This window comes from Xiphophorus maculatus, chromosome 7 (assembly GCF_002775205.1).
Source record: "Xiphophorus maculatus strain JP 163 A chromosome 7, X_maculatus-5.0-male, whole genome shotgun sequence".
Taxonomy (NCBI): domain Eukaryota; kingdom Metazoa; phylum Chordata; class Actinopteri; order Cyprinodontiformes; family Poeciliidae; genus Xiphophorus; species Xiphophorus maculatus.
This window is the reverse complement of record NC_036449.1, coordinates 21,771,633-21,788,023: the sequence shown is the minus strand read 5'-3', so window position 1 is coordinate 21,788,023 and position 16,391 is coordinate 21,771,633. Positions and strand designations below refer to the sequence as shown.

Here is a 16,391-nt window from a genome sequence, read left to right as displayed (position 1 = left end):
GGTGCTTGGATAATCAGAAGACAATATTTCAAAGAATATCAACGTCAAAGCCATGGTGATCAAAATTGAGTTAGAAAAAAAATTAAGAAAATTTCTATGAAGTAAACAATGTGCAATATCTGGTTGAAAGAGTAAGTCACTAAAATTTAAATATTTATTTCACAGGCAAAGATAAGCTAAGATAAGTGCTAGCTGTGTGATAAGTTTGAATTATTATTGTTTTATTGCCATTTTGCAGCAATAAGTAAAATAAAAACACGGTTTAGAGTCTCCTGGAGTCATTGTTCGAGAGGTAAGGAAGATCCTGGAAAGGCTGCTAGTTCATCACAGGAAGTCATAGACAGCAACAGTAAAATTACAAGTTCTATTTTGCACCCACTGCACATCATACAATGATAAAAAAAGATTAATATTAAGTAGTTTTTATAACAGAACAGGCTCATTTTTAAGTTAAGATCAAGTTAAAAAAGGCAGCTTCCTGTACAGAGTGTGGCGTTTGCCCCCCAAGGATAAAAAATATAGAGCAATTAAAATGTATAAGCTGGATGTGACATTTTCAAGACAATGCTATGTGAGGCTGTAAAACTTTTCCCCTGTGAAATAGCTGAATATCTAATGTTGTCATATATGACAAGTCAGCGGCGATGCTGAGTGAGTGGGGATTAAATTCATATGACATGTTATGACCCGCCGCCATAGTACACTCCGTTTCTCTCGCTCTCTCCAGACTCTCCCAATTAAGCCTGAGGGGCCATCCTTGTTAAACTAAAACCATACTTTTCTGAAATGTCACAGCGTCTCCCTGCCGTGTAGCCCATCTGTAAACAGCTCTATTGCTGCTGCCAACCTAAGCCTCCTGGTGGGTTTCCATGTGTTTGTTTGTAAGAACAATGAGCAAAATGTTATTTACTCTGATTTCTTGTTCCTGATGTGAGCAGATTTATTTTTGGTATGATTGTTGTATACCATAATGCTAGTAGCTCAGGATTTCTCCATCTTTGTCTGTGTGTTTCATGTAATTGATTATGCGCGTCTCTGTGTCCTCACCCACCACATCCTGATGTGTGTGCGACATCTCATTTAGATGGCTGACAAGTTGAAGGATATGTGCTGTAATTGTTGTCTGACTGTCTTCATGCTGTAATTGAGAATGTCTTATCAGTGAAAATTCCATCAAGATGTTTATGGAAGCACAACGCTTACTGTTAACGCAGCTATTCCTGTTATCTGCACAATTACCAGCATGTAATACATTTAAGGTAAATATTTTGGATCAGTTTATTTAACATTAAAAACTAATTTTGAAGACCAGATTTTTTTCAAATGTTTTCTTCTTCAGAGTGGTTAGGTGGTTAAGGCTGTTAAATTGAAAGCAAATCAGTTTATTTAAGGAGTGGCATGTATTTACTAGGCACATAGTGCTATTTTACAGGACAGCCAAGACTATGTTACCTTCAGCTATAAAAAAGATCAAACATAAAGTAATTTGACATCTTGAAATAGATGTCTGTCTCTAAGTAAATTCTACTCTTTCCAACACTTTGTACTTCTACTTTTTTAAAAATGTCCTGGAAAACCTTCATCCCTATGTTTTGGCTTTAACCATGGAATGGGATTCTTTCATTTATCTCTTAAGCTGGTCTTGGTCTTTACAGTTTTTTAATTTTTCATTTGTTTTCTGCCATTCCTTCTCCCGTACAAGAACAATATATGTTGTATTATGTACTTAAAAAAAGAAAGGAAAACAAATAATTGAATAAAACTACCAAAAACAGATAGGAGAGCGTCTAAAAATATATATTTTCAAAAAATATGAAAAGGTTTAGCAAAGATTTTTGAGAATTACACTTTTGCTGGTGAAATGAAATCTTGCGTTAATAAAACATATCTTTAGTATTGCTCATACATTCTAATAAAGAAAAGGACAGCACAATGTTTATAAAAAATATGAATTTCTTAAGAATTTCCTGCTTAAATGAGTCTTAGGTTAGATTTAAGTTTAAACATTACTTGGAATATGGCCAAGTGAATGAGAGAAAAAGCAGAAAATCTATTTATAAAAAAAAGGACCAGAAGAAATGTCAAGAGGCTACTTTAAAGAAAACAAGCAAGCTTCAAAGAAAAGTTGTTCAAAATGAGAAATAACTCAACTTTCGCACTGCGGTTTATGATAAGGCAAGAAAACGTCAAGTCACAAAATATTATTTAAATGTGTTCGTTTTATTCCACAGGGTATTGATTGATACGTAAGATGTGGAATGCAATCATTTTCCAAACATATGGCAAAGAAAGATTTTACAATGTAAATAAATAGCAGCTAGTTTGCCTCAACCCTTTGCAGGGCAGATCCGCTCTGATACAAACACAAAACTCGCTGGAGTTCACATATAAATAAACCCACCCAAACACGCGGCAATTACATTATTCATAGCACTGCTGAGAGCTCTTCCACAGAGCCTGACAAACACACAAGGGCTGCTGTAAACACAGAGCGATAACAGCATCAGCCAGATTGTCTTACAGTGTGAGGGATGGAAGGAGGAGGAGAGGGAGAAACACATTCCGAGAAAATAAATGTGTGAAATGTGAGTGTGTGTGTGTCAATCATAAAAAAACATTTTTTGGATTGGACAGACTGTGTTGGCATGTGACTCATGCGTGCACACCCACACACATGCAGAACCTACAGTATATGCACTAAATATTTACACATGTAAATATTTTTATGTTTGATATCTTTGTATTCATGCATGAATTGCATGCAATTTACATGACAGAGTTGTAGAGTTGTCATGCATTGACAACTCTACTGAAAACTTTCTTTCACCACATAATGAAGTGTAGACAAAAATTTGTAATGAAGATAAATTGCTTGTTTTACTTCTTTTCACACCATACTCTTTTTGAAGTAAAATCTTACAGGAAACTTCGGTTTCACCAACCAAGTTGACCAAAAGTAGGATTTATAAGACTCGAGTCTTTTTCAATTGCAACAGGGGTCTCAATAAAACTATGCTCAGAATTTAAACAGTGAGTTATTTGCTTTTAGTTCAGCAGTTAAATTTTATTAAATACATTTGCTAAACCTGAGAAGCAACAATCCTTAAAAAGTTAAACATATTATCAAACAACTGGTAGCCAATCTTAATATGTTAATTTGATTTAAACTATATTAGCTTATAAATCAACTTTTCTTTTTGGATATATCTTTATTGAGGAACATGCACTGGGTTTTGCTGAATGGATTACAACAAATGAACGAAATGATAATAAGTTGGGAAGTCAATACTCTGACTGATGTGTCAAGTCAAATATTGTTGAAATCAGACATTTACTTGCACAGTAAATATCTGGTGCAAAACAAACACTTTTCCGCACTGATATTTTAGTTTTCCTTTTTCAGTACTAGGTAAGCTTGCTAAATGCCAGAATAATGAGCGACCAACTCTTTTAGACTTTTACATTTTTTACTTTCTCAAAATTCAGATGTTTACATAAATGTCATGGTAGAATTTGCTTTTACACTATCTCACTTGGATCAAATGATTTCACAGGTTTTTCAAGGTGTTTCCAAGTTTTTACTCTAAGTCATGCTTGTAGGTCATCTATTTCACACACACACTTTTAAAAAATGTACTCACAAATTATCTGTGATTCAAATCAGGGTTTGTGTGTGATGGCCACTAAGTAACATTGACGTTTTGTCTGAAGAAGCTTTATAGCACATTTGTTGAGATGCTTAGCATCATTGTCCATTTAGAAAATCCATTTGTAACAATCTTTAAATTCCAGGCTCATTTTTTTAGATGTTAGGATTTCAACATATTCTTTCTTCTTGATGCCATCTAGTTTGTGGAGTGCATCAGTCTATTGTTCACAACATGGACAATCCTGATCATCGTCTTCATGAGACTGTTATACAACAACAGTGTCTTCAGTCAGACTCTTCTTCAGGTCACTACAGCAGATCCTTACTTTCTGCAGCCATTAGCATCTACAACCTGAATATTATGAGTTGAACCAACATTTAGTTTCCCTATGGGATCAGTAAAGTATTTTTTAAATTGAAATTTAATTAAATTAGTAAGTTAGCAGCACCATTGATGTGTTAAGTCAAACTAACCGAGTTGGTGTGAAGTTCACTCTGCAGAATGCTTTGTTCTGCGGTGGTTTCAAATTAACACTGGAAAATGTGCATAAACAGATGGCTCTCTTGGGTAAAAAGTGAAATGACAACTCTACAACACACTTAGAGTTTAAATAGTATTCAAGAAAAAGTTTTTTAAAAAATTACTGTGGACTTTAGGACTAATTTAAACTCATAGGAAATTTATTTTTGTTGAAAAATATCTTTCTACAGAAGTGAACCCTTTATTAAAACTGTAACAGAGCTCTTACTAGGAATGTTTATCTTATTTTTTATATCTCATGCTTTGTAAGAGTTTGCTTGTTCAAATAGAGTCCTGCAGTCTTATTCAGAAACTTGGGCTTATGTTGTGGGAATCAGAAAACTTTACAAATGCAATAACTCCCATTTCTTGTTAGTGTGATGGTAATGAAGTATGGCTTAAGTGAATGCTGGCAGGCTGGGAGATCGGATGGTGCAAAAATAATTAGCCTAGAAAAACAAGTTCAAAATCCAGAATACTAAACAGGCAGCAGACATAAGACAGTACCAGCAAAGGAACGGCAAAACTAGAGTGTTAAATCTGTTTGCCACAGTAGCGCTAAATCTCAAAAAGCCCTGCTATGTTGAGCAAAGAGGTTAAGTTGGTATTTTTAACTGCACATCTTGCATTTACGGTAGTCTGTCTTATGTGGCTTGGATTTTTTAAGTCTTCATCTTACCTGCAGTAAAATGAGGGTGAGCTTCGAAGGATGGAAGGAGATGCAATTACTCTCCCTAAATCTAAAGGGAATGTAGAGAAAACTATGATATAAGAACCTAGTTTAACAGATCCAGCAAAATATTGGCACAGTCACTTACTGCAAAGCAGCTAAGAAAGAATCAGGAAACTGACGTCCTGGAAACTGACTAGAGAAATGGCAGAACAACAATGCTGAAAGAATAGAGAAACCACAAAGACCAGATGGTCGGTGCATTCCTGCACAGTAAGCCGGTGGACGACAAGAGGATGAGAAGCAAAGAAGGTGGAACGGGATCAATGCTCCACCTTCAGTACTCATGTACTGAGTATACCCTCAGTACATGTCGTAAACTATTTTTAAATAAGTTACAACGAAATGTAAATAAGTCCCAGCCAGTTAATATAAAGAGTTTTCATCACAAAAATGACCAACAATAAGCAGATTGCTGTAAAATAAGAAATAAAAGAATCTCCTAAAACCTACAAAAACAAAATCATCACTTTGGCATCTTTTGTATTTAAAAACAAAAAAGCAATGTCTAACCTTGAAATCATTGAACGTTAGCACAAAAACTGTCATCTGTCTATCCAAACACAGCCAAAATCTGACCAAGTTGAACTATGTCTCAAAACAAAAACAGAACTAATTCCTTTATTGAGCCTAATTAAACAGCCTCTATTCCTAACAAAACAGCTCATTGTAAAGTGGGGACTGAAAGATTGGCTAAGCATGCCACCTCAGCCTTCTCCTTCAATGCTCAAGGTGCTCCAGTGCTCCTTTGTGTGGAGGCATTTAATAACGAAGCCTGTCTGAGTCCTGGAACAATGATCGGGAGCTGCATTTCAGGGCTGACATTGCAGTAAAATGCCATCACATTGCCCAAAGGGCTAAACTTTAGTCAACTGTGAAATCTGCTTCAGAGAGAGCACAGACTAGGGGAAACAAAGGTTGATTTAAATTCTGTTATATACTGTATACAGCTGAACAGGAATGCATGATGGTGACAATTTAGATTTTGCTAATATTTTCATATGTTAATGACAAAGGTTTGCTTTGTAGCTCAATTTGATGTTTTGATTAGGATGGGTTTTTTTTTAATCACAAAAAAGAGCAAATAGTGCAACAACTTGTGAAATTACATAATACAGTTTGTAAGTTCAGCATGGCTGACATCACAGAGCTTACGAAGAGTAGATGTTTAACATTTTTTACACCACTTTAAAGAAAAAGCATCTAACACAATTGTATTGGCAAAAAATAATTTGTAATTATTTCTTCCTTAAAAAGTGGATTTTCTACCTTTACACGCTGTGTTTTGTAACAAACAGTTCAGAATATTACAAACTGTCAAAGGAGTGCACATGAAAAAAGGCAGCATTTTTGGAACAGTTGGACTCTAATCACAGCTGCAGCTTCACCTCTGCCCTCTTGATTACGATGCAGCTGCAGGTGCAGCGTGGAGGCTTAGCCGACCTGTGTCACTCCACAAATTGTAATCAGCTCAACAAAGACATCTGGTTCTGGATGAGGGAAAAGATCCAGGGAGAATTCTAGAAAGAGTTGTTCTACAGTAGGCAAAGCAAGGCAGCAGTTTGTGAGAACAGAGGACTTATAGATCATTGTTGTCAGGGAACAAAGCTGTTGTTTGCTTTCAAGGGTAATTAGTTTCAAAGCTTTGTGATATTGATCATACATCCTGTTTAATTTAGGAAGTTATCCAGGTCCACACATGTGCGATATCTGTTTTCATACAGTCTGGAGTTGACCTTTAAATCAAGAATCTTTCAGAGGTTTATGATGCCACTGTCTGTGCAAGCACATCAGGTACCTTGCAGATTGCAGATCTGCAGACATGTGTATCTGATGACCTGACATCGGGCCTTTGCCTGGTTAAAAAGAAGTTGCATTGGTTCCTTGTTGAAAGTAGCATTCCCAGTGAGTGGTACTGCCAGTGATAACCTAAAGCTCATATCAGAGGGCTCAGGATCAAACTGCGACCAAGCTGGCTGAGGTAATCTTTCTCACTGAGATAGCCCCTCGGACAGTTGGTGGTCGAACACTGATGTACAAAACAACACCATACATACAAGCGTGTCTCATTATAGGTACCCCTGCACCATTTTTTCAGATAGATTAACATTTTTGAAACAAAACCTTCTGAAATGGCTTTGATTCTTAGATAAACGTAGGTTTTAAAGTTTGACATACTGGCTAAAACACTTTCTTATCGGTTACTCAGAGTCAAAAATTCATAGAAAAATGTCTTATCTTTTCTTGAAGGTCTGTATTATATCTAAAAGAGCACAATCAAACATGTGCATACTTATCCTAACAGTTCTCAAAAGCCTTAAACTAAAACAATTGTGAAATTTGATACCTAAAATGGGTAATTTAGGCATTTTGAAATGAGGTTTTGATCAAAGATCGAAAGCAGTTAATATCTTACCTGCTTGAAGTCTTCATTCAGTACAAATAGTAGATTCTGGAGGCTGAAGCCAAGCATCTACTATCTGACACCAACCAAAAATAACTAGTAGGTTATACAAACACTACTTCATTAATCACTATCATAATCATGTTTGCATTTGATGGTTATTAACTTAGAAGCCACTGATTATTTACATGTTAACTGGAGGTAGGAAAAGGTGCCTCAACAGTAATTCGGTAGAGACTTCTTAGACAGATAACAGGCTGAAAAAAGACTGAAAGGCTATAAAAAGGACAATTTATGTAGCAGTTTAAGTGAAGTCCATTTTATTGATTATTTCACTACCACACTTTCTATCGGTTGATTACTCTATAAAGGTCTTGGCCTTTATTGGATACAGCCTGAGCTGCAGCCTCTGGGGCCAACTAATCTGAATTTATGCTATAAGAAGACACCAAAAACATTATGCAACTATTGCAAGATAATAACTGCTTATGCTCTTTTAACAGAACCTCACTTACAAAAATCTGAATCAAGATTTAAAAAAAGTGCTGTATGGTCATATGCCATGTTTTAGGAGAAAACAAATTTCATGGGATTATATTCTAAACTGTAAAATATGTTTCTGTATTTGTGCATGCACAAGCATTTACTAATACATATATAAACATGCAGCTTCAGCAACAGTAAAGCTCTTTGACAGCAAATTTATGATCCAGAAGAAGGCAAAACTTCTCACTTTACTAACTTATTCTCCAGAGAGGCGAGTAATACTGGTAGTAAACTGAAAAGTCATGCTAATGGGAAGGTAAGACAGGAGCTAAAGTAGAAAAAAATACCAGCAGAGTATGAACATGTCTTTAGTGTTTAAGAGCAGCAAAATGGAGGGAGTGTATAATTACTAAGGAGATACACAAATTTGGAGAGCAAATAATAAAATAAGATTTTAATGTCAGTTGCCACAATGCAAACCAATTGCTCTACTTTGAGTGAAAATACACAATCGTCTTTGCTGTAGTATGAAACATTGTACCCTACCTCCAAACCTCTGTGTGCTTTGTCATAACTGAGTAAATATGTAGACATGTGGGAAATGTACATAAGACACTGAAAGTCGTATGTACAGACTTTATGTGATGCTTGGAATAACAGGTACAGGTTGTGCTAATTTTAAGACCTTACCTTCATAAAATAAAAATTTACTTCTGATTGAAGTTAAAGGCAGATATAATGTTTTAGTGCGCTGACCGCGCACAAGAGAGAGAGAGACATGAAAAATGTCTCTCTCTCTCTTGAGAGCATGTGTAAAGTTCTCTATTCCTCTTGCTTAATATTCCAATTTAACTCCTCAGAAAGCTTCGATTCAAGGAAATAATGCTACCCAAAGGGTTAGGCTGTTAATTCTAAAAGAAATGCCTAATTTAAAAGTTGTCAATGTGAAGGGAAAATACCACACACACAAATCTAGAGAAATTAGGAAATCAATAGCAATTATATATATACGTATATAAATGTATGGACAAACTCTTTGTAGTGAGAAGTCAATCAGAGACTCCCTGTGAGTTTAAAAAACAATTATCCAGCAGTGGGTGCTTATCTACCCAAAACAATATTGCGAATAAAATATAAATACAGCAGTTTCAAAGACTTACCAACACATGAGCCATCAATCTCCTCATACCCGATGCTGCAAACACATCTTCCCAGGGGAACCAACCAGTCTCCGTCTGCTCCGCAAAACAGTTTGGGTGTGTCTCTTTCTTCAGCATGATCAATGCATGCTCCTCTCACCTCCACCAATGAGGAAGAGTCCACACGAGGGACTGTGTCTGGAAACGAGGCCAAGTTCATTAATGTGAATGGGCATTTCTTGTAGTAAACTCTCACTGAAACCAATGCAATGCAGGCGCCGATGTCCTGGAAAGCCAGATAAAAGCCTTTTTTGGTCATGGGTCCCACCTCCCGCACCTCCGTGTTGAGTTTGAGAATACGATCTCCCAGATCCATCTGAGTGAAGCTTTCATCAGCAGCAATGGTGTCAATCTTGGTGTACTGGCTGGGCTTAAATTTGACACCGTGAGCTTCGTCCATCTCATGGTAGAACAGGTTGAATGTCTCCTTGCAGGTGCCAGAAACCCAGGGGATGGAGTTGCAGTCACGCAAGGTGAAGCGGAGCTCCACGTAGATCTTTTGGGCCGCCTGTCGAGAAATCCAGTTGGAGCGAAGCCAGTTGTTCTGGTTAGGTTCCATCACATTGCAAACCTGGAAGGTGTGGATGGGTCGATTGTGTTCGTCCATCTCCGTAATGGCGTCCCACTACATAAAGAATAGTAGAAAGGCGTAGAGAAAGCAACATGATGAAAGAGGATGGTAAGAGGGAGAAGAAAATAAGTTAGACATTTAGATCAGAAGCTATAAGCTACAAATTATATTAAAAGTGATGGTTTTCATAACGTATAACGCATGAAAATCCTTGTAGCTAGGCTTTAGATTTTATTTCTTAAGATTGAAATCTGTTTCACTCTTATTTCCTCAGGTGCAGGTCATATTTTTCTCCTAGAATGATGTCTCGCTTCAGGTGCCAAGTCATCAACCCTGAAACTCCCAAGTCATGTGATCAGGGAGCATGGCAGCTTTGCAGGGTCATTAGGTTACCTGTCCCCATGTTGAAGGGAAGAAAGTTAATGGGGGTTTTTAGCCTTGTGGTCCTGCATTGCTCTCTGGTTTTATTAGAGTTGGGACTGGCTTCAAGGGTGACCCTATAACCACCAAACATCCACCTGCAAGACTCAAATTACCTGTTTGGGAATAGGAATTCTCAAATCACTTCGCTTACAATGCAGCATCGGGCCCTCTACGGTGCAAGCTACGGAGTTTGCCTTTCTGTACGTACCCTTTTTATTTACACAAAGCCTACTTCAGCCTACCACTGCTCTATAGCTGAACTATATTTGTAACTTTGAGTTGCCATTAAAACCATCCTATCGCATACATTGCTATAGATTGTACTTTTTATCAAAGCAAAAAGTTCTAATCGCGATGTAAATTAAGAGCTGGTCACTGAACTTAAAGACGAACAAAATGCATCGTTTTCAAACGTCATGCTTTCACTATGCCTTGATTTTATCCAAACACTGCAATTAACACCGTTTTTACCAAGATATGTGAGCATTTTACTGGGAGGTTTTATTCACAGAATCAAGTACAAGGCTATTAATTACCACCTTACGCAAGCACACACACCCTTAACCATCATTCGGTAATTAAAAGTAAACTGGCTGAATCACATGTACACAAACATAAACACACTTCAGGTTTCCACTTTGAGGCTCAGACAGAAGAACAGACTGTTCCAATTAACTGCACAAAAATGCTCCCATTATTGACTAACACAGTTAAGAGATTTGGCTGCAGAGCTGCTGGTTATTTTAACAATATTTGCCTGATAAGCTTGCACATTTAATAAGCTGTTTTTCACTTAGCTAAATATTACCTCTTGTTGAGAGCAGTAATCAAAGCCTAATGTTTGCTTTCGCATACTCATTATCCTTTTTAATAACATGTTCTAATTCAATCATCTAAAGGCGACAGGCTTTAATCTGCTCTTCCCTCAAGGTGTAATTCCAGAATTACAGTGAAATTGATTTTGATTAGATGTGATATTGTCCATCCCAGGCTCACTATAAATTTAGTCTAAAATCTCTCACTGTAATTTTTAGGACAAAGGAAAAAAACTGATAAAATATAAAGAGAGTACTACAAACTACAGTCTAGTTAATGATTTTTTTATGGAGAACAATTCCAGTAGATAAGCCGGTCAGATAAACATTTCACAAACTAAGGCTTTTTAAAAATATATACACAAGTTAATTTCCAATTTCAACTTGATTTTGCAATAAAAAAAGAAAAGAAAAAACTTTCTGGGGCAGCGTATAAAGGCGAGTCCTAAATCATGATTTTCTCATTCTAAGAAGGTCTTACTGCCAAAAGGCATTGAAGATATTTCTTTTGTCTTACTTTTCCCTTTTTTCTCAAGTCTAAAGCACATACTTTTATATCTGGAGGTCATGTTATTTTTATAAACCTACTTCACCAGACAAAGTCACACGCTAAACGCATCTGGATAATATGTTTTTTCAGAAAGGAAATATTGTAGCATTTTAATATCCTGAGATGTCATGAAACAAAATTAAATTGCATTCATGGTAAGTTGTGTTATAATCCCCCTTTGAAATTGTTTTCTATGGATAGGACTGGTGAGAAAAATCTATTTTAATAAAAACTATTTAAAATAGCTTTAGAAAAAGAACTAAATAATGAAACATTCTGTCCAAAAAAATGTATTGAACTTTATATTAGTTTGTGTTGAAAAATTTACTTAAAAAGTTTTCTAATGAAGAAATAAATAAAGATATTATAATTTTGCACATTAACTCACCTGAAGCTGGTACATCAGTAAACACAACATGTTTACCGATGTTGTGTTTGTGAAAAATGCAATGATACTTTATAAAAACATGACATCAAATGATAACCAGCAGTCCAACAAATCTGGGCTGGAGAAATCAAACCAAAGATAGACTGAATAAATCCTTCATTACTAAAACTATAAAAAAAAATTAAAATATCTGATGGATCAGTGAATAATGTAAACAATATCAACAAATAGTTTGCTAAACTTCTACCACAATTTTAGGGGTAGAACTTAAATGGTAAAAATTAGCTTTTAGCATATTTTTAGCCAGCAAAACCTTTTAACAGAAGGGTATAAGATATGAGATTCATTGTGTTTTTAAACATAATTCAATTCTTCTCAAATAAAAAAAAAGTAATTATCGAAAAAGAAAAAAAACTTCATTAAATTTATTTCAGGAAACCAGCAAAAAAAAAAAAAAAGCTTACCACATGGATGCAGACAGAAAGCAAGGTCAGAGATAGCTCTCAGCATTTCATTCAAGATACTTTTTTTATAGATCACAAGGCCACCACCTCTGCTGTAAATGGATATCAGATAATAGCTAATATCTTGGTCTAAAATTGAATGCATTCCCCCTATTAGATTGCATTCTTTAACAGTAGAGTGCTGAATGAGAGATGAGAGACGAGGGGGGAAAAATAAGACACCAGGCGGCTGAGAGAAGAGAAAAACAAAGAGTTCCAAGATTGTGTGGAGGTTTGTGTCCAAAAAACAATTTTCTTCAGATGCTGCAAGGTAATAACTAAAGTTAGATTTCAATGAAACAAATTTAAATGCCAGGGTGGATATCATCCAATGACGGCAAGACTGAGACAGCAGCATCTGAGTAAATTGTCTCAAAGGAGTAAAACAATCCAGTGTGATAGGAACACATTGTTTCTAGGATCCTCTAATAAACAGCTAACGCTCAGTTCCCAACTGAATACCTTTCACAAGAGAAAGAAATCCAAGATTGTGTGAAGTTGTTGAAAGTCTATCAATGAATGATGATTTTACTTTAAATAATTTCATGTGATTTTTCTTGTAACAAACTGAATTAATTTTTATTGCCATATTACAAAGCAATAAAAAGTAAAACTTATCTATACAGGCAATAGAATAAAGGGGTAATTTGTAGACCACCACACATGAGACCACTTTCTTGTTTGTGTGCTGCTGTAAGTTGTAATATAAGAGTTGTCTTACTTCTGTTTCAAAGTAAAAAGCTTAAAGCCTTTCCTTGACACTCCATCTACCTTACCATCCTGCCTTGACATACATATTTGAGAAAACCGAGAAAATGCAGATGATTGATGGCAGCCTGAGTTAAAGCCATTTATAATCCATCTCACAGATATAAGAAAGTCAGCCATTTTACTGGCCTTTTGCCCAGGGCAGGGATTCTTTTATTAACACTGTGACTCCCAGAGCCCATTTTAAACTTGTACTTTAAACTTTAGTATAATAATGGCCTCTCTTCATCAGAATTAAACATTTAGTGATCCCAAACATTCCCATTGATTGGATAAAAAGATATAAAGAAAAAGTATTTAATGCAATTTATGACTGAAATTTTATGGCCCACTTTCTCAAAGTTAAGTGTTATATTCCTGAACCAAGGGCAGGTTTAAGAGCAGTACTTTTAAAGATTTGCTGTTTAACTGTAGGAAGACGTGATGACATGGACAGTTATAGCGCTGCTCAGAATTACACTTTACATAGACATGAATGTCAAACCGCCTTTTTGGCCTTTTAGAGATAAATTTAAATAATTCCCATGTCAGAGTAAAATGGATATACACAGAATAATTTGAATTGTTTTAGAAGTAAATGTTGACTGTACTGGTTCGATTGGTCAAAATGAGTCAAAAATATAACTCAAGTTTACACATTTATACACCCCATAACTTTGACTAACTTCAATAAAAGTTCAAAGTTGTGCGTCCAATTTGTGTTTTCAAAAATTCATAAATTTGGATGTTATATTAGAATTATATATATACTGTATATAACAGTTCAAAAGCATAATTAAAGGTTAAAACATATGGCATTCATACAATGATAAGTTTATGTAAACTTATAGTGTGCTTGTCCAGTTTTAAATTTGGCAGCCAAATTCAAAGAATAAAGAAAATAAAAATAAGAAATGTTTTAGTATAATGACAATAGTGAAAGTGAGAAACCAGAGAAGATAAAGTCTGCAGCTGTGACTTCAGTGTTACGGGACGATGTCCATACAGTTTTATAGCAGAAATACACTTGAATTGTAAAAAGTAGCAAAATAATAAATGTAAAAATGTCATAAGCCATGTTTGTTCTCCAAGCTGCAGTAAGGAAGCAGTGGGGTCTCTCAACAATTTCAGTGAGGAATTACAAATGTCCAAAGGGACCCAAACAGGACATAGAACTGGCACAGAATAAAGTTAAGTCACAGGTGTTCATTTGGGCTGCCGGGAACTCGATCGGAATAAACATTCAAGATTCAAAATGAAATGTCCAGTTGCCTTCCCAGATTTACATAAAGCAAGAAATGATTCTGCTGTGGCATGCTGCAAACACACAACCTGTGAGAGAAGCAGAGCAGTTGGTAGCAGGTGTGCTCTCCCATCGTCTTAAGTCACTTTGAATGTAAGAAAATACAAAAAATAGAAGATACTTACCGACAGTGTGCTATATTATTTGAATCATTCTTTTCATCTTACACTGACTGTGAAAAAGAGATTGTAAATGTGTAAATGAAGTCAACTGCCATAAGATTTCACCTAAGTAGTAAGAACAGTCAGTTTGTGTAAGAAATTATAATGTCAGTCTAATTTAGAGATATAATATTTATTGAATTGCTATCATCATCAAAATATCAAAGTAATGGTGTCGCAACTGTAAAGGACAATTGGCAAGCAATATGTGTTTGATTATTTCAAATTAAATTTTAGAAATTTACACTCGGAATAAATATTAGGGGGGCTGCACAGTGGCGCAGTTGGTAGCACTGTTGCCTTGCAGCAAGAAGGTCCTGGGTTCGATTCCCGGCCCGGGGTGTTTCTGCATGGAGTTTGCATGTTCTCCCTGTGCATGCGTGGGTTCTCTCCGGGTTCTCCGGCTTCCTCCCACAGTCCAAAAACATGACTGTTAGGTTAATTGGTCTATCTAAATTCTCCCTAGGGGTGTATGTGTGTGTGTGAATGGTTGTTTGTCCTGTATGTCTTTGTGTTGCCCTGTGACAGACTGGCGACCTGTCCAGGGTGTACCCCGCCTCCCGCCCGGAACGTAGCTGGAGATAGGCACCAGCAACCCTCCCGACCCCTTTGGGGACAAGGGTAAACAGAAAATGGATGGATGGATGGATAAATATTAGGATTGCCCTTAATGCAAAACAGATTTGTGTTTTAAAATGGCATAGTCAGAGTACAGGGTGATGACATATATGAGCAAATCATTCATAATTTGTTTAATTTCATTGCTAATATGTAGTTACTGGAGCCACAATTTATAGTTTTAATAACTGTGGCGATGAAAAGTTACATGTATTCATCTGATGATGTGTGATGGCACAATTTGGATTCTCTGTTAATTAAGTTGAATGAAGGTTAAATGTAATGGAATATGTCGCAATCATTTTAAAAACTGTCAGGTAAAAATAAACTATGACAGGATTTTTTTGACCTTGTCAGTAAAAATGACAGACAACGTAAAAATCTAGGGCATTGGAGTATTGGGAGTAAACTCATCATGGTTATCAATCTTATGGTTTTGAAAAACCATGTTATAAAATTTGCAGAATACTAATGAAAGTCTTTGCACACAGTGAAGTGAAAATTTGTGTTACAAGACAATGCAATTTATTTTTCTCCTGGACTGGGGGAATTTATTTTATATTTTCCTATATTCCACTTTTTCACTCATCCTTCATTCGTCCATTTTTCCACTGTTTCTTACCGTTTTCCTTCTCTTCCAGTTCCCGTGAGTCTCCTCTGTTAATTCTATGCAATCTCCCAACACCTTGACTATCTGTCGTCCTCATGCTTTCTGTCTGTTTCTGTTTGACTGTGTTTTTATGTCTGTGTTACCGCTATCATTGGGGTTGAAAGATTTGTATTTAATCTTACAGCTTCTGTTTGTGATGGATGATGAAACACCACCTCTACCTTCCAACAGCATATGCATGCACAGTCACATACACAAATCGTTACTACTGCGGTAGATGAAGTATCATTTCTCACTAGGAAACTAGATGTCAGGTCTTTGTTATGAAAGAAAAAAAACAAAACAAGAAGGATATAAAACTGCAAACTTCAATAGAAGACTGTAGGTAAAATAATTTGTTGCAGAGAAAATGGTCAACATTTTTACAATTTAAGCACTTAATTCATCAAGGTCTTAAACACGTTTTAAAATGGTACAACTTGAATAGTCATATCTAATATGACATTAAGAATATCCTAATTCTTTTTCAATTATAATACTCACCTGCACACTTCTTCAAATATGAATATACTATTTTACTAATTGCACATTTCTTGTTCTCTTTTGTTTTAGATTTGTCCTTACTCTTATTTTATTTTACATGGCTCTGCATCCTTCCATTTGCCTGTCACTTTGCTGCTGGTAGACTTGAATTTCCCCGCCGAGGAATAATAA

At 35.8% G+C, this 16,391-nt stretch overlaps 1 protein-coding gene across 1 annotated transcript in view; it reads right to left on the bottom strand.

Moving 5' to 3' along the window:
* The window catches only part of LOC102217539 (ephrin type-A receptor 6-like), a 186,882-nt gene that overhangs the window by 137,659 nt on the left and 32,832 nt on the right, over window positions 1–16,391 (bottom strand). The window contains exon 3 of the mRNA XM_023337586.1: window positions 8,950–9,613. Coding sequence (XP_023193354.1) covers window positions 8,950–9,613 — 664 coding nt within the window. The remainder of the gene's footprint in view (window positions 1–8,949; window positions 9,614–16,391) is intronic.